Source organism: Pelecanus crispus, chromosome 3 (genome assembly GCF_030463565.1).
Source record: "Pelecanus crispus isolate bPelCri1 chromosome 3, bPelCri1.pri, whole genome shotgun sequence".
Taxonomy (NCBI): domain Eukaryota; kingdom Metazoa; phylum Chordata; class Aves; order Pelecaniformes; family Pelecanidae; genus Pelecanus; species Pelecanus crispus.
Genome location: NC_134645.1, coordinates 99,992,590 through 100,019,176, shown reverse-complemented (window position 1 = coordinate 100,019,176; position 26,587 = coordinate 99,992,590). Strand labels below are relative to the sequence as shown.

The following is a 26,587-nucleotide window of genomic DNA, read 5'->3' as shown; positions in this document are numbered from 1 at the left end:
TTATAACTCCAATTACAATTGTGTTGAATTTTGTGCTGTGTTCACTAAAACCTGGAGTGAAATCATCTAGCTGTGATGACCAAGATACCAAAGACCTCAAAGAGCTACTGCAGATTGGAAGGGGGGAAAAAAGCAACTAAACAAACCCTTTAATTTATTCCATCCAACATATTAAATTGGGTAAGCCTCATTTTTCTCACTAATACAGAAATTACTTAAAAATATTACTCTCCTCCCTCTTTCCTAGTTTGGATCAAGCCCAACCTTGCTGAAACAATTGCATCAAGTCTAGAAAGCAGCACTATAAATTTAGCATTCACTATGTTGTGCCTGTCCCTACCACACTACTACTAAGCGACATAACACTTCTTTCAGTGCCTTGATACTTTCTTTGTAGTACAGATGGCACCACATGTGCCATGCAGTTCTGACAGCCCTCCCGTGAAACAGTGTGGGATTGTATTAATACTTTATTCCTAGGTTTTAACAGAGGTACTCAAACCAGTTGGATCTACTCAATATTTCTGAATGATGTGTGTAGTTTCACTTTACATCTGCCCTTCAGACTGTAGTTTAGCACTAAATGTACATACAAAATAGCACCATTCCAAAAATAAATGATCTGCATGCCCAATTTAAATAAATATATTGTTACCTATCTATTAATTTATATTTTGTAGACTCAAATATGTCCTGACTCTCACTTCTAGACTATAAAAATTCCAGGTTCTTGTTATGTCAAATGCGGTTGCATGACACCTGGCAAACAAATTATTTCTGAAGTTGGCCTCAGTTCAAGTAAAAAGGCACCTACAAGTGGATCATGGATATTTGTGTGCTTGCAAATGATATAGCTTGTTTTAGACTTAGTTCCAGTAACTAAAACCTGCATTGTCCAAGTTTGATTGCAACAAATCTTGAGAAATCTGCAGTGCTCTGTGCTGACATCCCATCCCTCTGTTCTTCAGCTCCCATAATTAACCTAAGTATGACTTGTGCAACTTCCATCCTTTCCTTCAATTTGTAGACAAGAGGCCAAGGAATCTTCCCTCCCAGATTCCTTGCCAGTATTGCCTTGTCTTCACAAAATTGAAAAGTGGAAGTTAATCATCGGTTTGGGATACCTAGGAGATTGCTGAAGACAATGGTTTACCATACATTGTGTATTTATGAATTTTTATTTCCACTCACAATTGAGGGAGCTATAACCTGCCAATGCCATAAGAAACAGGCGAAAGAGCTAATTCAGGAGGTTTTTTCTGTGACTTACCCTCGAGTTCTTCATTTAGCATAAAGGGAGTGGAAAAGGTATGTAAATGCTGCATTGTATGTACACCTTTGATTTTTTCTGCTTATATCAACCTGTCAATGAACCGAACTTCCCTTGAAGTATTTCAGGCAAGGCGGTGATCACCCACAGATAATATGGAGTGTCACCAAATGTGAGAGAATATGATTATCTCTAAGCCAGTAATGGTTCAGTTTTCATTGGATTGTATTTGCTGGGCATAGATCATGCACATCTCTCACATTTTCCTTGGTTTTGGTAGAGATTTTTTTATTTTATTTTGACAACAGGGGCATAAAGTATTTATGTTTGTAAAAGCTAGCAGGGATGTGGTTTACAGCTTGTACTTATGGAAAATACAGTAAAAAGCTCGAACCGTGCTTTCGTTTACTTTGGCCAGAAGTGGTTTGTGACCTGTAATACCTCTGACCAGAATTTGTGCAGCGTGTAATTGTCATCACAAAAGCTCTGTATTACAGGAATTCAAACCTTTCCGGGGCTAGGGTGGGGGTGCAAGGGGAGAAAGCCGTTTGCTTTATGGACTGATTGGCTTGGACGTTGTCCAGAAGTTTACAACTTTCGTTTCATCGGGGCGGGTGGGAGGGCGCGTTCAAAACCACGCAGGCATGTTTCACGTGGGCTTGGAAAGCGCAGAGTGGCTGTGACAGGGCGCCGGACCACACAGCCTCGGCAAAGGCTTTGTTCTCCTTGCTGAATGGCAATCGTGGGAGCGCGCAGCAGCCAGGCTGCGAGCTGGTGACTGACAGCAGTATTTATTAAAATGTCATCTCCTAATTTTCACGCCGGCTATCTGCTGTCGCGTAGACTGGCCCGTTCTCTCACGCCAGCGGGAAAGGCCAGAGGACAACCTGAGCCGCCCTAGAGAGCAGGAGAGACACAGCCGGAGGAGAGGAAGAAAAGGCGTATCCAACCCTACCTTGCTGTAACGAAATAAATGAGGGGAAAAAAAAAATCAAAACAAACGGGGGGGGGGGGGGGGGCTGCCTTCCTTGTGGCAAGGCTTCTTCCGCGAAACTCCCCCGTCTTTCGGGCCCCACCCGCCGCTCTCGGCGCTACTTGAGCCGCTGTCGCCTCGCAAACTCCGCTCCCAGCGCGGCGGCGGGAGCCCCCCGGGCGGGGGCAGCGCCTCTCCCGCGCCGGGGAGCCGGCACTGGGCACCCCGCTCCGGGCACCCCGCTCCGGGCACCGTGCTCCGGGCACCCTGCTCCGGGAACCCCGCTCCGGGCACCCCTCTGCGGGCACCCCGCTCCGGGCACCCTGCTCCGGGCAGCCGGCACTGGGCACCCCCCTCCGGGCAACCCCCTCCGGGCAGCCGGCACTGGGCACCCCGCTCCGGGCAGCCCCGCCGCCGCCACCAGCTCCCCCTCCCTCCCGGGGGTGGGCCGAGCGGCACTTGCCGTGCGGAGCAGCCGGACGGCGGCAGGCGGGGAATGAAGGCAGCCGCGATGCGGGCGCACAGCCTTATCTCTGGCAGGGAACAAACACGGCGTTAATTTGCAGCCTCGCTGAGAAAATTGCTATTGTTTCCAGTCAAAGGCGGGCGGCAGGTTGAAAGGTTTTACCCTCGGAGCCCTGTCTCATTTCATCTGCATGGCGGGGCCGAAGCGTTGGGGTTGCGACGCGGGGGGGGGGGGGGGGGGTGTGTTATGCTTTAGAAGAGAGAACAGGAGGAAGGCGATCGAGTGCGGGCTTCCCCCGCCCCCGTTTCCCTCGCTCCCCGCCCGCCAGTTTCCCTTACGCCGGGGCGCAGCCGGCCCCAGCGTTGGGAAGCGAGGCCAGAAACGCCCCCCCCTCCCCGGACGCCGAAAACAACGTTTCTGGGACGTTCTCGCTGCCGAGCAGCCGTGACGCGCGAAGCGCACGGCGGGCCCCGCTGCCGGCGCCGGGAGGAGCGCCTGGCACGCAGGAACACGCACAGGGGGCGCGCGCGGGGCGCGCACACGCGCGCACGCACACGCCAGCACCCACGGAGGCTGGCTGGCTGGCTCGCGTGCGCTCAGGCGCGCGCGCGCTCACTCACGCACGCGCGCGCACACGCGCGCACACGCGGCGGCACAGACGCGCTCTCGCTCCCTGCGCACTCCCCGCGCGCCCGGCGTTCACACCGCTTCCCGACATCGGCAGCCGAGGAGCCCCCCCGCCGCCGTCCGGCCCTCGGTGCCTGCGGGGGGAGGAGGAGGGAGGGAAGAGGAGTGAGTCCATCAGTAATAACAGCAACAGCAAAACCCACCAACAAATCCGCACTAGCGCCTTACTCCTCCTCTCAGACCGTCGCCTGCCTGGCATCGCCGCTCATCGGGCTGCTGTGCTGAGACTTTGTTTCAAGTAAAAAAAAAAAAAAAAAAAACAAAAACCAAAAAAAAAAACCAAAACCAAACCTTCGCTTGCTCAGCCACTTCCATTTTTTTCCCCTGCAGTCTCGCTGGTTTGAGGTGGTTTTTTTTTTTTCGTTTTTTTTTTTTCCTTTTCTCTCCCTTCATGTGGTTGGATTTGGTGGATCCGGAGCCAAAGCTGCTTTTTTTCCTCGGTGGGGTGTGTGTGTGGCGTGCGGGGGTTTTCTCGCTGCGTTTTTTATCTTCTGCTGCTTTTTTTTAATCTTGGTTTTGAACCTGAGCCGGGGAAAATGGGAAACGGTTCTTTCGACAGAAGGGGAATCTCTCCATCACTGTTGTTGGGACGTGTGCCTGTGGTGCTAGTGTTTTAGAGAAATAGCCTGACAGCTTTCGGAGTGGAAGGTAAGGGTGCCCGGGGCATTTCCATTTCCCATTTCCAGGGATTACGACTGGAGAGCTTTCAGCTTGGGATTCCGGGGAGGAGGCGGCGGAGGAGGGGGACAGGCTGTTGCTGTAGGGTAGAGAGACAGCACATACGAAATGATCTCCGCATTTACTTCAGCGCTGCCGTTTTAAAAGTTAGAGAAGTCCGTTTGGCGACAGGTCTGCTTCCCTGAGAGCAATTTCCAGCGAGACCGAGAAAACCTGAGGTTTGTGCACGATTGGGGTAATTTGGGGGGGGGGGGGGGGGGTGTAGGTTAATAGGAAGTTAAAATGAGAGAAGTCAGTGGGTCTTCTGTTGGGGGAAAAAAATAAGTGGAGTGATGGCGCCGTCTATGTTCGGCTAAACTACAGTGTCACCTAGAGAATCAGTTTGGGGAATATCCAAACTAAACGCCCGTTTGCTTTCAGCAGAAGAGGGTTCACCCCCTTCCCAAATGGGCAACCTTAAGCCTCTGTGGCCGTTCTTTAACTCCCTCCCCTATGGAAAAGAAAGATCTTTTTAATCTGAATGTCTAATCCTATCGGTGAGCAGATTCACCCTTGTATTTAGCAATACTGCAAACTAAACGAAATGCTGCTTGCACACTCAATTCGTGTGTGCGTGTGTGTGCGTGTGTGTAATGCACGCAGGGAGAGAGAGATTAAGATAATGTTGTGTTTCAGTAGCCTTGCATGAACAAACGCACAACTAAAATGAGGGCTATTTGATTACATTTCTTCATAGAAAACAGCCTAGCACTGCAGACGTCTTTATTTTTCTAGTGCAAATATTACATTGGATGGGAAAAGTCGGAGGCTTTTTTCCTTTTCAAACAGAAAAGCAAATAAGTCCCCTTTTTGCTTTCCAGATTATAAAATTAATCCTTTTTCATGGGTGGAATTCCTAATTTAGACACTTATTGTCACATTGGCTTTCAACGCCTACACCATCCTGAATAACACTGCGCAGAACTGCATTGCCTGCAAAGTGCTTCAGCGAGGGGAAAATTGTTTCCAGAATTCCCTATAAGTTTCTCTTTTTTAAGACCTTAAATGCTGTACTGACCCTATTTGGAGAAGGAGGACCGTATTCTTCACTGAGATAGACGCTTGGAAAGGAGGAAATCCGAGCGTGTGGATAGACCCGGCAGCAGCTCTGCTTTTTTTTTTAAACCTCCCCTATAAAGAGGGTTAGAGTTGGTGCTGCTTTGCCCATTTCAAGATTCAGAGTTTGAATTATAATCTCAGAGATACGAAAATCTCTTCAAGGGAGCTTAATCCGGTGATTTGCTGTGTGTTACGCAATGGGAGACAGAAGATGCTTTGCTGTTTGGTGAGGAGATGAAAAGCTAGGCAAAGACACACATCAAAACTCAGTGCCTGTGTGTCTATGTCTGCCCCTGCTTACAGAGCAACAGTGGAAGAGACTGCAATCTAGAGTTTTGAAATTAGCTTGGCATCACTTCTGTGTGCTTGCGTTTGACAGCAGAAGGCGAAAAGCTACTCGTTTGTAAGAGATAAGCAACTTCTGAAAGGTTAATGCTGAAAACGTTCGATTTGAATTTTTTGGATAACGTTACAGAGGTAAATATAACTAAGGTTCGCTTTATTAACCTAGGCCACTGTTAAGAGAACAGAGCATGTGGAGGCTGTAATGTTGGACGGGTGCAGTAAAACAGCTTTATTTGGAAATACTAGCAGAGAAAATGTAATACGTCTTTCATCATTCAAGCGCACATCTGCAAAACACAGCTAATCAGACAGTACAAGATAATCGTAATAAGTGGGCAAGTGCAGTCCGATAGGTGCAGAGATCCTGCTGTAGCACTGGCAGCTATATAGAGATGCTGGCTGTAGATACTAATACCGTGATCCATTTTATATATCCTAAGAGGTTGTAGCAGATTGAAATGATTATCTTAAAAAGCTGGCATTTAGTGGTAGCGTCAGACCAGCACTAGTTTCATCTGTCTGTCTTTGTTTCTTTCTCCAACAGTCTCAAAATTGTATTAATACATTAATCTCAGTATTTCCTGCCTGGCTTTTCTTTTTATAGAGACCTCTGTATACCAGGTGGCCACTGTGAAGGCATGTAGGCATATGGGAGATAATGTTCCATCTGTAACAAATAATAATTTGTGTGTTTTTAAATTACGGCTGTAATTCTTCACAGTTACTTCTCAGACTTAATAGAAAAATAATGTCTAACAACAGATGCTACTGGCTTTCTTGTTCTATTCTGGTGAAATTCTGCATGTGCATATTCTAGACGCATATATATTACTGTAGCAGACTACTTATTTACTTTTTGAAGAAATAGATAAATTGCCCGTTTCTTGGTCTATTGGGTAAGGCGTCTAGGTTTTTAGCTAAGTTGAGCAGTTCTAGTCCACGCCATGATGACTACATCCTAGACAGGAGAGGACATTCCTATTAATAATCTAATAGATGTTGTTTTTTAATTTGACTGTGGCAGACTTGGCTGTTGCGATGGCCACGTGATGGCGCTGTGCACACAGCCGCAAACCCGTCCCTTGCGTTATAAAATAAAAATTACCTGCCCTTCTTTCTGAAAGGGGCTCTAACTGCAAGCTTGAAAACAGCTGGCTCGAATATTGGAAGGAGTTTGGTGTTCAATGCGTGAAGAATTCTACTTGCATTTTTATTTCATTTCATCTCCTGCAGGCCAAATGACATAGGATGAAGGCTGTTCGTAATTTGCTGATTTATATATTTTCCACCTATCTACTGGTTATGTTTGGATTTAATGCTGCCCAAGACTTCTGGTGTTCCACGTTGGTGAAGGGGGTCATTTATGGATCGTATTCTGTAAGTGAAATGTTTCCTAAAAACTTCACAAACTGCACTTGGACGCTGGAAAATCCAGATCCAACCAAATATAGTATTTACCTGAAATTTTCCAAAAAGGACTTCAGCTGCTCCAACTTTTCCCTTTTGGCTTATCAGTTTGATCATTTTTCTCATGAAAAAATAAAGGATCTTTTAAAAAATAACCATTCTATAATGCAGCTCTGCGATTCCAAGAATGCTTTTGTATTTCTGCAGTATGATAAGAATTTTATTCAGATACGCCGCGTCTACCCTATTGATTTCCTAGGATTACACAAAAAAGAAGATGACCAAAAATCCTTTTTTGAGTTTTTGGTGTTGAACAAGGTGAGCCCAAGCCAGTTTGGGTGCCATGTTTTATGCACTTGGTTGGAGAACTGCTTGAAATCTGAGAACGGGAGAACCGAGTCCTGTGGGATCATGTATACAAAATGCACCTGCCCTCAGCATTTGGGAGAATGGGGAATAGATGACCAGTCCCTGGTGTTGCTCAAGAACGTGGTGCTGCCCCTCAACGAGCAGACAGAGGGCTGCCTGACCCAGGAGCTTCAAACCACCCAGGTCTGCAACCTCACCAGAGAAGCCAAACGGCCACCGAAAGAAGGTAGGTGCTTCTCGGAGGGGGGGTTGAATCCCACACTGGTGTGTAGGTCCGGCTGCCGGCTCTCCTTGATACTCGCATTCATTTGACTTGCTCTCCACTCCAGCTCGCCTCTAGATGAGATGAAAGGGCTGGAGAAGATGCACACTCCCTCAGGGCAGGGAGAGTTGCATTTTTATTTCCACACTGGCCTTACCTTCAGCATATAGTTCTGCTGAGCATTGCTGAGACTCCTCCTAAGTAGGATCCATCTGTTTTCAGCCCCCACTTACAGTAATGCCCACAGGTGGCAAACCAGGAATCGCTCTCCCCCTCGCCACCTCTTGAATGCAACCACCCGACTGCAAAATCTTGTCCCTCTTCACACAATCCCTTGACTTTGCAGGGAAAATGTTTCCAAAGGCATGCGGGCAACCTGACTAAAAGACCAGATTTACCATGGTCAGGACACCTGGTCACAACTGGGCCAGATTTCCACAACCTAAAACCAAACCAAAAGCAAATGCAGTTCTTCAGGGTGAACCCTCTGCCTGCGATGCCTAAAGCTGTGAGGCACCGCACAGAGTGAGCACGCACTGATGTGACCTGCTGGGAGCTCCGCAAAGGGGCCGTGGGCTGTGGCTGTGCCCCTTCTCCAGGGGGCCTTGGCTCCAGGAGATGAAGGCTCTGAATCTCACAGCAATATTAACGCGTGTGTGTGTGTGTGGGGGGGGGGGGGGGGGGGGGGATGTGTCAGTCCCAGCAGCTGCTTCATGTCCCTGCTGGAAAAGGGAGGCTGTGGAAGGGTGGGAAAACAGGGGTCCAGCAACTAGAGTGGCAGCCCTCTGCCTAGCCCCTCTACTTCATACCTCCCGTTTTGGCCTCCTGACGTTTTGGGGAGGTCGGGGGGTGATTTTGGCAAGGACATTGGGGGATGGAGAGGCAGAGAAAGCGTAGGCTGAACCTAGATGGGGGGCTCTGGCTGCAACTTACGGCCAAGAGGGTCCTTCAGAGCAGCCGTGTGGGAATGGGGGAAGGCGGGGGATGTGCCCCTGCGGCAAGGGATAAATCATCGAGCCCAGGGTATTGCATTTTAATGCAGGAAATGTTCCCTCTCTCCTTGTTTTCTGCATAGCCACAAAGCTCCCAGTCTGTGGTGAGGCAGCGCCAAGCTCCCAGCCCCCCTAATAGAAGTTGCTTTGTGGAGGAATGTAACATTGACACGTTGTTAGAAGAGGATTTTCTTTAAGGGCAGCCAAGCCCCAGTGCTGTGGGAGAAGAAAAGCTGAACTTGCTCCAGCTGCCGCGGTGCCAGCGGCCGCGGGTAGGGCCGGGGGGGAGGGGAGGGATGAGGGACATTTTTGGTGTCCTGCAGGTCAGCGCTTCTCCCAGCACCCAGCAGCTCGGAGCCCAGCAAACACAGCGATCTTAAATAACGGGGAAGCTCGTCTCCTGTTAAAAAAAAAAAAAAACCTCCCGGAGAAGCCCGTGCAGCGGCAGGGGTGGTGTTTAACATCGTTTAGAGCTGATTAGTGCCCCGGGAGGGCGAGGCAACCCCGGCCGCGGGGCCCGGGGGGCAGCAGGCGGAGCTCTGCGCGGGGGCGTAGGGGCTCACACCGCCCGAAAGCGGGCCGCAGAAGTTAGGGGGGAAAGCAGCGCCCTCCCCACCTCCTCCTGGCTGGTGGGGCTGGCGGAGGGGGGGTGCAAGCCCAGGGGGGTGCACAGGCCGCCGGGGGCCCGTCGCACCGCTCGCAAAAATGCGCCGAATTCCCGGGGGGGGATGCGCGTCTCCCAGTTAAAGCCCCTATTCCTGAAATACGCTTAGTGGAAAGGACGGAGGAAGCTTAGGGCAAACCCTTTCTTTTCCCCTTCAATTTTGAAACACGTTTCCAACATATTTTGCTTCCAATTTCAGGCATATTTTAATTCTCGCCCCTACTTGCAGGTTTCCCTGGATATTAGCTTGGGAAGCGGCATTGGTAGAGGGGGTGGAAGTTTTGTTTGGTAGGCGGAAGGTTTCCTTCACTTGTTTTTCACTATACTTAGTGGTTTTTTGATGTTGCTGAGAATGTTAACAGTAATGCAATTATTTCAACGTTTTATTTAATTACTTTAATGCACTTGGAAATTGTTCATCAGATTGTAGCTAAAAGTTATAATCAGTTAGCAAATTAAACCTCACGGTACTTCTCAGTAGCCGTACGCTCTTTGTCTTCCACTCAGCGTTTAAAGCATTTTTCCCCTTTCCTCAGAAGGCTAAAAATCTGCAAGAGAGGTGTGTTGAGTCTTTGTTTTCTGTAGATATAGTCACATTTATCAAGCACATCAGTCAGTGTATTTGTATGTATCACGCTGGTTTGTGTTCAGCTGAAGGCTTTATTGAGGGATCAAAATGTAGAATATTCCTGCCACAAACATAATGCAATTCATCACTTGTGTCAGTAAACATTTAGGCAAGAAATGCAAATTTTGTTTTCACAGCCAATCTGGTTCAAGTTAGATTGGCACAGGTAGCAAAAATAAGGTTGACCAATAACTAGGAGAATAGTTTCTTCTTGTTGAAGTTCATACTGGCAACCAAAAGTACAGTTTTGTTAGTGCAAATTGAGTTTTAAGGGGAATGGAGCTTGCCTAACACTGTAAGAGTGCTCCAGACTTGGTAAGATTATGTTTTATGAATTCATGTATTACTTTGAGGTTTGGTATGACATTGCCTAGCAATGACTTTTGGAAAGGATTTGCAAAGACCTGACAGCTTTCTACAGTATTATGCATACCCTCCCATCCTTCAGATTTGCTTTCATCGAGCTTGACTATATGAAGTGCAAAATCTTTTCCCAAAACTATTTCCAGTCACATTTTAGAACCATCATGTAAATAGAGAGCATTTAGATTAAAGCCTACTGTTTCTTTTTTTGAACCTCTGAAGATTTTTACAGTTTTGAATATGATAAATGACTTTGGAAAATGGGTGAAAGTCAGTATTTTTCCTTTTTAAAAAAGTGTTGCATTTTACAAGAGATGTGACAAGTATACAATGGATGATTGTGTTTCTAAAACTGCTGAAGTGTTGAACAATAAAAGGAACTAGGTCAAAAAGGGAAGCTGTAACTTTTTTTTTTTTAATAAAATGGTTTGGAAATATGTGGTTTAATCAGCAATTCTTCAGTAGGTAGATCATCTTTGACGTCACTGATTAAAGCGATATTGACAATTGCCACATTTTCACTAAGACTCAGTTTTATTGTATCTTGATCCTTTTCCGTAGCCTTACATCTGAAGTGCTTAGCCTGGATCAAAGCACTAGCACATAGATCTCAATGAACACTCTGGCAGGGTCCTGAATGTAAGGGCTCAGGGGAATTTGTCCTCGAACTTCAGTGCTGTGACTGAAGTATCTCATGAAGTTTCTGTCAATAAGACAGGGCTCAATTCCAGCTTTCATGGACCTGTAAAGCCTTTGCATGTAGTCAATCTATACAATTTTGTGAATGATGACAAGAAGAATGCAAAAATGTTTTTTTTTTATTGTGACCATTACAAAGCCGTAATATTATTGTGGTTTTATAATAGTTACCTAGACAGGAACCAAGAGAGAGTTTTCCCCTGTGTTTTACTGCCGTATCTGACAGGGGCCCTCATAAAACAACAAAAATAATTCTTTCGTCCTCTTACTTTCATCCAACAGAAGAAAAGAAGAGAGGGGATACTCACATTAATTGAATCTTAGCATTTGGAGTTCCAGGCTTAATCTTGTATATCTTGTTCAGCCAGTCTAAAATAATTTTCAGCAGGGATTTTTTAATGTGCTAGAAATGTAGCATTGGTCTACTTTGTCACAAATTCTAACTGCGCATTGTGTACCAGCATCTCAGTATTCAACAACTGATTTATTTAGTCTTTCCTGATTTCAGATCTGAAAACAACAGGGATATCTTAACAGAGGATTTACAATAATAGATGTCTCTTTAAAACAATAATTTATGACACATTGTTGAATAATAGCAAGATGTAGGATGCAGATAGATTTGTGAAGCTTTCATGGCATGTAACCATTTATTTATGTCATTCCATGAATGCCCACGTCCTACTGCACACATTTAAGATTAATATTTAAGATGAATTTATAATATTCTTCACATACCCAGAGGTCACTAGCTGGCTGAGTAGGCTGGACATCCCTAGTCAGAAAGTCATAGGCAGGAAAAACATGTCATAATGTGGCTCCATCAGAGGATTTAAACTATTAAATCAGTGCAGGATTTGTCTAGGAAGAACAAAAATTACAAAATGGAGTCTGACAACCATATAGTTCTACAGGGTTATTTAATATTTAGTATGCAACAACTATTTGAAACTAAAGCAAAATTTAGAAAATCCAAACTAAATAAAATTGTTGTCCAGAATATTGAATGAGTACAGTAACATACTGGAAGACTCTTAGTAGTTTTTATATCCTGCTGCTTGCAGTGGTTCTTTTATCTGTGAGTTCAAGGGGACAAAGGAAGATTTCATTATAATAAATAATAATAACATAATAAATAAATAATAAAATATTGTTTAAAAACTTAAAACTAATATACTAAAATAACCTGTTAGCATGCAGGTTATGAGCAGTTATGAGCAGTTTGTTGTCACACTGTTATGAGCAGTTTGATCTCAGTGAAAGTCTAGAATATAAAGAAAAGTAATTTCACTTTAAATGTATTTTTTTACATGGATATTGTTCCTTCTAAAATGTTCATGGCCAAAATAATCATAGAAACTTTTGTAAAATCAGTTAGAGGTATTGTGTTTCTTCTTTATGGGTCTGGTTCAGTTGAAGGAAACGTTTCAAGATCTCCTATGGATTCCAGTGTGCTTCATATAATGCCCTTTTTGACTTACTTTGCTAAAAGAAAACAATCACCCTAAACATTTATATTCTTAGTACATATTTGGGTCACTCTGGACCACTCATAATAGGAAGCTTTATCAGAGCCATGCAAGCTTGATTTCAGATTCTTTTTTTTTTTTTTTTTTTGAAGCAATACACTGTAGAAAAAGCATTAATGATCAGAATCTTTTAATCAATAAGCTCTACCTTTGTTTTCAAGGATTATATGCTATTATCACTAATGATTGTAGATCAGTTTGTGCTGTATTGATCATTTCCCCCTGATTTACTTCAGTAAACTGTGAAACTTCTTGTTTTGATGTAAAGTTTAGACCTTTGTGTGCAAGAGTAATCAGCATTTCACATATGTGCACTGAATTTGGTAGGATTTGGATCAATCCATAAATGAATTTTCTGATACCTTCAAAAAGGAAAATATCCAGACAATTTCCTTTGCGGTAGGAAAAGCCTATATAAATGGCTTTGCTTCCAGTTATTTAAATGTTTTTTTAGTAAATATACTTGGTTATATATATGTCCGAGTGGTAATTTCTTTGGTATCACAAATTCTATCAGTATTTTGTTCAGCACTTCTCACACTAACAAGACAGCATATTACCTACTTTGTGGGAAAAGTCAGCCCACTGCAGTCAGGTGTTTGCTCTGCCTTCAGCAAGATCACAAATACAGTGTATAGGATCTGAATACCAGTTTTTCATGAGCTCATTGCGTGTATAAGACATTCATGGCTTCAATAAAATAGTATGTTGGAAGCTGTGTTATAACCAAAACCATGACTTTGGTTTCCCAGACTGCCATTTTTGCTTGAATTATACCTATATTTATGTGCATCATTGCACATCAGACATTGTGGAGACCTGTTCTCAGCTGGGGACAAACGCTGCTAAAGATCTCCACTCTAAAAAGCAGAGAACATAAATAGGAATCAGTGATAAAGAATGGGGAAGGTATATAAAGAAATTAAGTGTTCAGACTGAAGTCAAAGCATATCCAAATTAGGAACAGAACTCTGTCTCTCTTGCTGCTGGATCCAGCAAACAAGTACTCAATAGTACTGAATCCTGTACCATCGAATATTTTGGACCAATCATGCCTTCTTTGTTTGCCTTTCTCATACGAGTAAGCTGTGCCTTTTGTCTTCAAATACTTCTACTACACTTTGTCTGGGTGGGCAGAGTATACAATATGTTTACTGTATTTTAGACCTTGTCCTCTGATTTGCTTGTGCTTTTGACAAATGTGGAAGTGTTCATGCGTAGAACAGCCATTAACAGAAGTTAATGGTGATTCTGTTTACATAGTGGGATTTCAGTTATTAGGTCTCAGTGGCATTACATGGAATTATATTATGACATAATGCAGGTACTGCATTTCTTATTATTATGCAGTATTTTATGCCTATGTATTTATATTTTATATATTTATATAATACAGTGATTGTATGATCTATTACATTTAATATGTTCTCCTGTGCTCTTTTTAAAGCAATTTATCATCTTCTGTTCAAATCTATCCATATTGCTGTTTTGCTTAGTTTTCTATTTGCAAAAGCATGGAAAAAAATCTGCTTTGTGTGTTGGTATACACAGAGGAATTTTCAGGGGAGACTTTCTTTTTCTCTTCTTAGGGAATTAATATTATGAAGTTTATTCAGTTGTGTTTTATCAAAGGATTCCAACTCAAAGTTGTTGTGGTTCTCAAATTGAAGTTTAGCTGTTCATTTATAAATATGCAGTAACTGTAATAAAACAAAGGTCATAGCAGAATTCCATTGAGCATTATTTGCATTCACTGTTAACAAGAAATATAAAATGCTCTTTAGGATAGAGAAAGTTGTACATGATATAAAGTACAAATTTACAAATTATGCATCACCGATTTATGAATATTTCAGAGTTTGAGCCCTTTCTGATGCTAGTTAGATCCCAAGAGGAAGACAGTCAAATTTTTCAAAGTCATTCTCAGTTTTGTTAATCTCTTAGAGAAGTTATAGGGAAAGTTTTTGTCAAATTACTGACGTATTTTTCTGATGGTTTAACCACCAACAGAATTAGTAAAAACAATCTGTAATAACAGTGTCTGAGACCAGTGTTGTCACTTTACTCTGCAAAGGCCAAATTATTGTCCTTACTCAAGGCAAATTCCCCGTGCTATCAATAAAATTTGGTCTAAATGAAGATTAGATTAGAGCCCACAAAAGACATGTGAAACAGTGATAACATGTGTTCCTTCTACCAAAAGCAAATTATTTCATAATTTGTATTAATTAAGATTTTTTTTTCTCTGTAAAACTTTTGAAACCATCCTTGACGTTTGGTAGAGTGAAGTAGATTCACTTAAAAAAAAGCAATTTTGTAACTGCTTGTTGTGTTTCTTTCTCTTTTAGCTGGTTAGCCTATCTCTTTATGTGCTTTACTTCAGTTTCTCATTTTTGTTGCTCTTCATTATCTGAAGAGGAAACAAGGCATATGACATACTTGAATTAGTATTTCTTTGATGGTGCTGAAAATATGTGCAAATGAAATTTGGAAGCAAGCTATTTTAAGTTATTCAGTTCAAATTTTATTTATATCTCTTTGAAATGGCAAAACCACAACAAAAATATAAACTCTGAATACCATCCATTTTCTGGTAGCTTGATAGAAAATTGGTGACAATGGTGAGAACAATGTGTCATCCCCTTCTGGGCAATTTTCAACAATTTGCTCTCTTTTATTCTTCAGATGTAAAACACTGTGGGAGCTGACTTTGGTTCCTGTTGTTCTTCTTCATATACTGCTAGCTCATTCATCAGTTCTACAGAGACAGTGCTTGTTTATAGCATGGTTTATAACTTTCAGCCATAGCTGATATTTGTGTGCTATTGAACAGCTTCACTGAAAGATGATGGGAGGATGAAGGACCAAAAGAGCAATTCTCCAACTCTTAGCTGTGGAAAATGATTAACAGGACTTCCAACCTTATCGCTTCTAACTAGCATTGGAAATACCTTGTGTTAAGTGGGAATTTGTTAACCAGTGTCATCAACTGAGGTATGTTATCACAAGTTGCTTGTGAGAATCTGAGACCCCATTGCTGCTGAGATGGCTCTGGCTTCGCTCCTTTCCCTTTCCTGAGCTATGTCAGTACACCGGCCAAGCAGAAAACTATTCACCTTGGGTTTTTTTAGTTGGATGATCTTGATGTTGGGTGAGTGTGCTATGATGGCCCAGCTAAGCCTCCATCAACACCAAAAAGTGGCACAAGAAAGAGTTGGAGGGGAACAGTGGTGTTGGTTCATCCAGATTTAGATTTGCTTAGGAAAAAAAAAAAAAGTCTTATCAAAAAGTGGTCGATACATTTTACCCTTGCCCACTCTTGCATACGTTAGCAGCCCATTACACCATATTGTGCTTCTAGGCAGCTATAGTAGGTTTGGTTACAGTATTTCAGGGGAGGTTTAGACTGGAAATTAGGAAAAATTTCTTTACGGAAAGGGTGGTCAGGCATTGGAACAGGCTGCCCAGAGAGGTGGTGGAGTCCCCATCCCTGGAGGCGTTTAAAAAACGGGTAGATGTGGCACTTCGGGATATGGTTTAGTCTGGTCTACCCTTGATTAGTCTAGAGTGGGCTTGGTAGTGTAGGTTAATGGTTGGACTGGATGATCTTAAAGGTCTTTTCCAACCTAGATGATTCTATGATTCTATGATTCTATGATTACTGGCGGATCCTTCAAAACAAAGCCCAAGATACATGTTTATCCAGGGCTTCCTGTTGACCATTAAAGAGTGGTGCAGATTGCTGTGAAAGTGTGCACAGAGTGCTCAGGGGTGAGTCTGTGAAGCCCTTGGAGCTCATTCCTGTAGTGCAGCTTGAAAGGGCTTAAATTACAGATTAGAAAATCAGGGAATTGAATTCATGCTATTTATTGGTTATGAGTAATGATATTGTACATGCTTCATGCAAGAACACTTTTTCCAGAGAGGGTTTTGGAAAATCTTAAGTCTGAAGATTTCATGTGGAATATTTGTTTGAATCCTAAATGGTTCACTTTTTCTTATACAGTGTTTACTTCTCTATCCTATGAATATATTCTTTGCAGTCCCTTCTGTACTCCATACATAGAAGATTTCAATTGTCTGCAAAGCTGGGCAGTTCAGCTTGAACTATAACGAGTTATGTTTTTATCCTTGGAAGTGTTTTGTTTGTTCTGTGGCATTGGCTGATATCTGCAGTAATTGGCACACATACAGATGCTCCGTACTGCTAGGTTTGAAGGTTGATAGATGTGCTTCATACTGACAAAGGAGAGGAGGAATAATGTTCAGCACTGCAGGTGTAATGTGAATACAGAGCCTAGTCCAGCTGGTCCCGTCTGTACCAAATGTCTAGGAAGTCACTAATAATATAGAGAGTACCATGAAGGTTCATTCTCCTTGGAAGGGCGGAGGGCGCCAAGACTGGGATATTAGCCAATCCAAACACCTGATGAAGTTGGGGGAATTATGTATAGGGCCACAGGACTTCAGCTGGTTATGCTATTGTTTGGGTTCATAAATGCAATAGATATGAGTTTCACCTCTTGAAACAGAATTATGATCAGAAGAAAAGTTTGATAGTTATTGTCCTGGGAGAATGTAATATACTTAAAATAATCAGCGCTGGGCCTGGAACTGATGTTTTCCTGTCTTGTAAAAGAATGTTCAAATTATTACATATTCATTCTCTTTAGTCCGCTGAATTTTTAATTTATCCACAAAAATTGGGGCAGCTTCCAATGTGGGAAAAATCAAGAATATTCCTATTCTTTTACCAGACAGAACCTTCTGAGAAGCAGAGCCACTGAGTCCAGGTTGCTCCAGGTGCTGCAGTTGTTTACGGGGCGTTCAGGTCTGGGTTGGCAGAATGTACACAGAAGATTATAAGAGGAGGATGCCATTATAAAAGTAGGATCCTATCTCTGGCTGTCGTTTGTGCAAAACTTGGTCAAGCAAGTGTGTTCCAAGACCACCTTTTGGATTTCACCCTACTGGCAAATAGGTGCAAGTGAATCTCAGGGGTTTGCTACTTCTCACAGCTAAGGCAATGCCCAGATCCTTGCGTGCACCTTGTGCATGTTGCTTGTGGCTCTTAGATGCCAGCAGGTGTGGGCTGCCCCGGGATGAACACTTTGGAGGTCCCCATTTTGGATGTAGGCTTTGGAAGTGATGATGAAGCATGTAAATTTATTTGATTTCTTTTGTAAATACAGCTTCTGTGCATCACTTCCTGTCCCTGCGGTATTATTATAATAGTACTGCCTTGCCTTCTGGTGATATTATGAGGATAAATATGTCAAAGTTTATAGTTTGCTCAGTAATCAGTATCATACAGGTACTTAAAATATATAGATTATGCCATCACTGCTAAACCTGAAAGATTTTTTTTTCCTCTGTAGTTCTGATGAAAATCAAATCCGTGTTGTCTTCAAGTATTTTCTGGTGCTTGAAGTGAAAGTGTGATTTTATTGGCTGTTTTGCAGATGAAATATATGAAGGGAATAAAGGACTCCTACATTTATCTCCTATTCCATGCTTTTAAGGTTTTGGATAATAGATTTTTGTCCATGTGAAACCTGAAGTGTTGCAAAAAATAGATTTTAGTCTGATAACGTAACACGTACCATAACTTTACAATAAAAGAATTTCTATCGTAAATAAGACATGAAGAGGAACCCAAGCAAGTCAGGATGTAGCATCTAAATATTTTTCAGACATGACTAAATTCCTGCTTTTGTGTTCACTTGTTAATTAATCTCATTGAATCAACAGGATTATTCATGTAAATGGGATTTAATTAAAAGCAGGTTTGCCAGTAAATACCCTCAATTGAAAATGTGGGTACCTTAAATATGTTTAATCAGTACTAGAACGGGAAACCATTTTGTTATTAACAATAATTTCTCTAAATATTTGTAAACAAATTAATTGTAACAATAAATAATAATAATTACTATCAAATAAATCAATATAAATAAATACTAATAAATTAATAACGAATGTACTATATATGGACTGTTTTACGTAAGTTGGATAAATATTCTTTGTTCTTGTTATCCTAGAGCCTAGTTTTGTTCCGTTCCCAGGTCTGCACTGCTTTAACTGATCATCAGTGTATTCCTCATTAGCTCTGGGATCCCCAGTGCCATCCTCTGCCGCTCACTGACCCTGTCAGACCTGTGCTCCCCTGCACTGCATCCAGTGTCTCCTGCTTGGACACCTCTGCTCTTAAACCATTCTCTCATTGCCATGACTGTGGTCTTCTGCATTGCATCGTTATGCTGGGGTAATAAGTACGTCATTCTGTAGGGAATAACTGTTTGTTGCTGCCATCTATAAAAACAATATGGTTCCACAAAGATAAGCAAAAGTTAAACAAATCAGGCAATAGCTGGCTGGTCATTAAACAAGCTAAACAAAGCTCCAGGAAGAACAAGACAAGTTCAGACAATACTTGACATGTCCCGAGGCTTTTTAATGGCAATGGCAGTGCTATATTTATTGCGATACAGGGCTACACTAGAAACCATTTAGAATTAATCAGCAAGAATGGCACTGGTTATCATCATTGTACTTTTTTTTTCCCCTTTCTGTTGAATGTGTCCAGGAGCTGCCATGGAATCTGTTACAGAATTTCAACATTCTAAAGCCTGCATCTTTTTTTTGTTAGATGAAAGAAAAAGTAGCATCACCTTATTGATTTATATTTGACAAATTGTATCACACTAGAAACATCTGGATAAAACCACGAATCACTTTAGGAGCAGCTGGCTGATGTTTGGCTATGACTGACACAACTACTGTAGGAATAAATGCTTCGTAATTCTTGTTTTTGTCTAAATTTGGGTTTGTATTTAATCTCGCAATTTTTCCTTTCACCAAACATTTTAAATATATGATAGGTGTTTGAACATGAAGTTGACAGTCATTTAAGATGACAGCCACTGTCAGGGAGTTTCTTCCTAAGGGGAAGTGTTAGAAGTTAGTATTTATTGTGTTATGAGTTGTGGAAGAATATGTGGCACTGAAGAATGTGAGTATACATAGTAAAGGTTATCAGAAAACATGACAAAAAGATCATCTTAACAACAGAATTTATAATTTACTTAGATGGAAAGAGGTGAGAACTTCAAAAGGAAGCATGTAGGCTGTTTTGGTGATCTACTGAAACACTGTGCAGCAATTATTAGATTTCAGATGTTGGTAACTGCCATTTTTTAAAATCCTAACTGAATATCTTATAATAATGCCGTGGCATAGCGTCAAAGGATTTTTTATATTTCTAAGGTTTGTCTTCTATCGCGCGTATACTTCGATCACAATATTTCACTTCAAACAGTTGGGTATGGAAGATCTTAGAAAATCATTTTGCATTAAAATCAATGTGGATCTTTTCAATAATCTGGTTGCTATTTTTCTGGCTAAGAGAGATCTCAATTAAAAAATACAAGCTATTTTCCTAGCAGCACGGAATGTTGTGAATTGCATAGTCCTATTAACATGGAACTTCGTTACATGTCTGATGCCAACCAAGGATTTAAAAGTCTTGTCCATTCAGTCTTTCCTCACAGCCCAGTTATCATTACAAGTTCTGAGCTTATGTTTTGTGACTACTTACAGTCTTTGTACATTTTAAGGGTGAATGCTGTTAATTAAAGGTGATATTTTTTGGCAAATGAAGGAGAATCACTCATTCTGAAGAAAAGTCTATGCAGACCTTTACACAGGGAGAAAATTAGATTTCAAATCAGTTGAAAGGATTAACATTTAGAAAGTATTTGTGTCTGTTATATGGATTAATTCAAAATGCATAAGTAAACAATGGAGACTAAGCATAAGGTATACTGGAGATTTCTTGAGGAAAAAAAATACTGGAGATGCTAAATCTCTTCTATTGAAAGACACTATTGTGATATGACACCACAATGGTGTCTGGTACTGTGATATAGTTGGGAATCCTGCCATTTCAGGACAGGGATCCTTCTGGCATGCAGGCAAAAAGAGCCCCGGTATTCTCCTTTGTTCCTTTGGCAGACACACATTGCTCATCGTAGCAGTGATGTGCTGGCGAAGACACAAAGTGCTGTGTTGATCAGAGAATATGTTATGTGCATGCTAACTTGAAGGATGATCACACACTGTTCCTCTCATAAGACAGACCCTCAGGCCACAAAGTCCATTTCAGCATATTTGGTATTTGTAACTTGTAGTTCTCTGTTAGAAATTGTCACATTGCCCTGATGGAGCTCACAGCTAAATACTGAGGAGGCTTCTTGGTTTGCAGCTCATAACACAAGGTTTATACATACTTAAGCTTCCCTTGAAATTATACTGGCTCTAAGCATGTTTTTTGCTTTTTTTTCCCCCCCTTGGTCTCCCTGCACTTTGTCTTGTCTCTAGGTTGTTAGCTCTTTACATTACTCTTTCAGCTAAACCCTCAGATTTCCCAGAAGCTTGCACTTTCACAGAACTCCAGTCTTATTAGCACTCTAAGCTTACAGTTTATCCCTTCTGGGGCATAAAATAGGTGAAGTAAACAAACACAAAAGCTTTGCAGGAATTACAAATGAAAAAAACCCAAAACAAAACAAAAGAAAAACCAGTCTATTTCAGCTAGCCCAAGAAATGCACAGGCTTGGACAAAGAAATAGAGTCTCTATATTTAATTCCCTGGTTTTGTTTCCTCATCACTCCAGTCACACAAACAGTTGAAGTTAAAGGTCTGTAAGGAGTCCTGTATTCCCAGCTTTACGCTTTACTTTGCACAGGATTCCTCTGTTGTGAATTCTTATCAAATCTCTTTCTTTTCTCCCATTGCTCTGTGCCATCAGCTTCCACTGGTTTTCTCCATTGGTTTTATGCACAAAACCAATCTCAGTCACGAAAGGCAGGATATGCCTTCCAGCCCCTGCCCCATTCATTTCTGCAAGTCCCGTTACTGCTGTGATGGTGGAGTGTAGGCAGGCAACCAAATTGCAGTGGGTTAAGCTAGGATGTGAATTAAATGTGTACTTTGTCCAGAGCCTAGTCTTCCCCTAGTCAGGAAGCATTTTAACCATCAGTACAGAGTGGGGTTGCCTCTGAGTTGCTTCTGCTGACCCCAGAAATCTTGCTTTCTTATTTCTTGCAGTGCTGTGGTTTCACGGGAATATCAGAACATGCCAACACTTAACGTGAGCCCTTTGCCTACTAGTGAGGGCAGTATCCCAGGAAAGAGAAAATATGGGCTTCAGTTTCCTAGGCTAAGGATGACCATGGACTTGTATGTTCTCCTCCTTAAGAGATACTTACTTTAAGTAGCATATTTATATATGAAAGGCATATTCCATCTTTTTCCATAGCTGGTATTTTTGAATAAAAGTGAGCAAAAAGCCTTTGGGATCAGCTCAGTACTCTCTCAGATACATAGCATTGCCCAAGAGTGCATAGAGGTTTGGTCATCAGCAGGTTAGGTGCCTTTTTCTGGTGCACAGCAGACTAAAGTGGTCACCTAGGTCCCCGTCCATCCTTGAAGAGGGAACAACGTACAGTGTGCAGGCCTGGAGGCCTTTATTTAGGCCCATTGGGAACAGGGATTTCCCCGCATGGGCATTTCAGAAGCCAATTCCAGGCCGTCTGCACCAGTTGCTTGAAATGAAGCTTCCAGTTCCGCTCAGTCCCCTTTTAGACACCAAAGCAGGTATCTCCACCATGTACAAATATTGTGAGTTAATCTGTTTGCAGTAACCTTGAAGATTTTAATGATGTTGCTTGTCAAGCTTTGCTTATGCTAGTATTCAGTTTCCACTGATATCAGTAGGATTGAAGGGGACAAGGTGAGCCAGAGAGCCTTTCACGTTCTCTGGTTTTGGGTTCTTGTCAGTTTAAGCACAAGAACTACTAGAAAGAGCCACATGCACTCTTAAAAATGAAATTCTTAGTGAAATGTCTAGATTTTATTTATAGCAAACATTCCTTTTTCTGTTTATATAAAAACACAGTTACAAGTTAGTTACTGATTAGTGTAAAAAAGACAAAGGTACCGGTGTTATTTAATCAAGATTTTGTTTTTCTTATTAGAGTGGTTTCACTGTCACGAATGATTACTACATTTTTAATAGATCTGCCATATGTAAATGCACTGAAGTATACTCAAATGTGACAAAACCTTAATGTAAACGACATAAGAAGTCTTTGAAATCACATCTTATAAACAACCTTGAAATACTTTCATTTATGAGTACAAATGTGTAACAAATGAAATTATTAAAATGAATAGTTCCATGTATGTTGTACATTTTCTTGTTTAAATTATTTATAATAAACCACACTATAAGCTCAGAGAAGAGGAAATAATTGTCTACATAGAGACAATTGAATCTAATGATATCATAAATCATTTACACTGTCATTTGGGGGATCTAGCTTATCAGAAACTGTTGCAATCAGTGCTTTTTACCACAGAATAATGACTGTGTTCCTTCTAGCCCATTGTGCCTGCAGTAGCATAGAAATGCTTTAGATTGTCCCCTGGATTTTTATGGGATTGTGTCTGTTTGGTTTGAGGATTATGGAATGCTAAATACTGTTAGGAGAGAGTAATCCATGTAGGCTGGTTGTCACCTCTGCCAAAGAAACAGATGGACTGATGACCTTTTCAAGGCAATGTTAGATCTATGTGCTTTTGAGTGGCAATGGTGCTGGGACCACTCTTGCTCTCTGAGCTGTCTTTTTTCAGTTAATCTTCATTTGTATCACTGAATAGCTTTAACGACCAATCGCAGCATTATTTTACTTTTTTTTGTTGTTGTTTTGTATTCAAGAAAATGCTATAAATTACCCCCTCCCTTTTTTAGTCACCCTGTCTCCAGCACATTTGCCACAGCTGAATTTGTCCTAGTTCTCTCAGGTGAACATTTAGAAACATGAATTTTGAACTCTGGCCAGATATCATACATAAATCTCTTTGTCCACACAGGTGTCCCTTACAGCCTTTGAGCGCGCATTTCTATTTTCCAAGAAGTTTCATTTTTGTGTACACCACTCATTAGTCACATGATAAGCCCAACCACACAGCAATCAGTTTTATAGTACTAAAAATTTTGTGTTCCATTCACGTACAAATCCATGGTAATCTGGAACAAATCAATGCCATCTCACTGAGAAATATGCTGTTTTAAAGTTTAAACAAATTTCCTAATGACATTAAACAGTATCTTCTGACTTTATTTTTTTTACTAAATTTGCATGGATGGTGTCTTTCTTATTCCTTTATATGTGCATTGGATTATTTCCTATATCTTTGCAGAAATTCTTGATATACAGCTATTAAAAGGCAATTTATGCCTCCAACAGTAAGTCTGTGAAGTTTATGAGAACAACAGGATCCTGGTTTCTGAGGCTATCCTCAACTATTTTAACGCTAATAAAATAAATTAACAAAGCGTGGTGTTCTTTGTAGCAGTCCTTATATATTTTTCCATTTAGAAAAAGGTGTTCGTAAACATACGAGCTTTACATGGGTTTTTTTTAGATTCTGCTCTGAATGAATAGAAAATATTTGTAAAGTTAGGACTGGGAAACCTCTGAAAAACATTGGTAAGTGAGGCTGGAAGCTTGAATCGTTTACAACATCAGCTGGGTGAGAACAGTTAGCTGGACAACTTTTTTATTGCAAGTTAGCTTCTAGAACTGATGGTGGTCCCTGGAAGATCACTTAAGTTACGAGGCCATACTCATGGTTTGGTTATATTTTAACATTCCCCTGTTGCAATGTGGTGTGTGGGTTTCAGATGTTGAGCAGTCCCAGAAGACCAGAGCTCAAGCTTTCCAGCTTAACTTATGATTGAAATAGAGATTTTTTAAAATATATAAATTCATATTAAGATTTTGGAGCTTTTTCATATTTGAGAGTAGTTCGTTGTGTTCATGTAACCAGATGTAACAATAAATTCAACATATTTTAAGGGTGGTGCTTTAAGGCTAACATTACTTTCAGACCAATTTTTGTAGATTCCAAAATACTTTTGAAATTATGTGAAATACACTCATAGATAAATGTAGGTTTGAAGTGACTTCTGAAGGTCTTATAGTTCAATCCCTTGCTCAAGGCAAAAAGCTAATTGAGTTGCACATTTTATTTCAGTCTTCTTTTTCATTCACAGTGAGGGTTTCTTGATCCCTAATAGTTTGTACGTATGTCAGTATTCAGCAAATAGCTAGACCCATAATCGGAGCTAGTGTGTATGTTGTCAATGAGTTTTGTTATTCCTGTCAGTCACTGTAATGGTCCATGGTTTTTTAGTTACTCTTTAACATGCTTCAGGTCGTAGTATTCTAATTAGGAGTAAAATGATCTAAACCACACTGACAGTGCACAGAATGGCCAAAATAGTTAATCTGAAGAATAGCTAATAAATAATTCTAGAGGAAGTTTTCCAAAAATAATTATGGCTATGTCAGCCTTAATCTATAGACTTTTGAAACAGTTTGGTATTTAGCAAGTCAGGTTCAGTGTTACCAAGAGGTTTTATTAAAAAAATTAATTTAATAGTTTCTTACAGCATTTTACATCACTCACGTACATGAAATGAGAGCATGTTTGCGTGCCTTCCCTTTTGCTTGTGACATGTCACAGCTGTACCATGCTGTTGGTAGCTTCTGGCACTGAAAGACAAGATAACGAATCACTATTGAATAGTGTTCTGGAAAGGGGAAGGAGAAGAGGCAGCTAGACAAGAATATTCAAAGTTAAAACTTGTAGGGGAAAGATAAGGCAGTCTAAAAAGAGAAATAGATTAATGCTAGCCAAAGGGGTTAAGATAATAAGGATTTTCTTACAACATCATAGGGAAAAAACAAATACCGGAAAGACTGACAAGGATGATATTAATCTTATTTAAAATAGCTGAGTTAAAAAGCTTCTTTTTAGGAATAAGAAATTAAGGGTGATTCTAGAACAATTAAAAAGTAAGAAGATTTTGACAAACAAGAAATAAGGTCATCTGTGGGAAATCCGGGTATGCAGGAATCCAATGGTATATTGAATATGCATTTTAGACTATTAAAGTAAGTAAATAACACAGGATTGTATAATCATTTTTAAAATTTAACAAAAAAATAGTTAATGTTCTAAGAATCTAATTTCTAGACTAGTAAAGCTATGAAAAGAAGCTGAAAGGATATCACTCTGTAGAAATAACAAAATGTTAGTTATTATCATGACTTTCTGTATTATTGAATTTATTCTAATGCTATAAATTTTACTCAGGTTTTTTTTTTTTGAATTGTAAAATGGGTGAATGAAAGGAAAGTATTAAATGAGAGTATATGTGCATATATGGATTTTATTCAGACTTCTATTATGTCCCTTCAAAACTTAATTCAGATTCGTTTAGTTTTTCACACAGTTTGTAAAAGTAGACTGTGGGTTATACAAAACATTATCAAGTACTGACATCTGCATGAATTCTTGTTTGGACTTATATCTTCAGTAGTGATTTAACAGTGGAAATAATATACTTGAAACTCACAGTTCAACAATAAATTAGGGGGAAATGCAAATACTAGTGGGGATTCAGAAAATAAAAAAGGCTAATAAAATGAGAAACATGTACAGTACATATGATAATAGAATTCAGAATACTGTAAACTAATGCTCTGTCTTGGGAATAAATTGAAAGAAAATGGGAAGGGGAAATCCTGAGAGCAGCAATGGCGAATGATACTTGGAGCTGACTGCAGAGAGGAAAAGATGTCTGATAGTGATTCAGAACTCAAAACAAAAGGTCCCTATGTAAGCAAAGACTGAAAATGCAGCTTCTGACCTAAATTTATTGTTCTTCATGAACTTGATATACAGTTACAAGTCCTTAATTTTTTTACGAAAAAGATCATAGTATATCACAGACTTCAGAGAAGAGCAGCCACAGTGAAGACACTGAAGTGAATGGTTTAGGACAGAAGATTAAAAGCAATAAAAAATATCTAGCTAAAAGATACCTAGGCACAGTTCGCCATATATTCCCAAATATTTGAGGGGTATTAAAATACCATTTCAAGTCAAAGAGAAGACTTATTTATGAAACTCCAACACACAGAATTAAAAATAATCTAGGCTGAATAGCAGAACTAACTGCAACATCTGTTTAGATGTGGAATAATTTTTGAAGCTGTGAGCATGAGCATCATCGCTAGATA

General features: G+C 40.8%; 1 protein-coding gene across 1 annotated transcript in view; it reads left to right on the top strand.

The window, feature by feature from the left end:
- Positions 1-6,765: 6,765 nt before the first annotated feature.
- The window catches only part of ADGRB3 (adhesion G protein-coupled receptor B3), a 479,906-nt gene continuing 460,084 nt past the window's right edge, over positions 6,766-26,587 (top strand). Inside the window, exon 1 of the mRNA XM_075707045.1 lies at positions 6,766-7,519. Within this exon, the coding sequence (XP_075563160.1) occupies positions 6,766-7,519 (754 nt within the window). The remainder of the gene's footprint in view (positions 7,520-26,587) is intronic.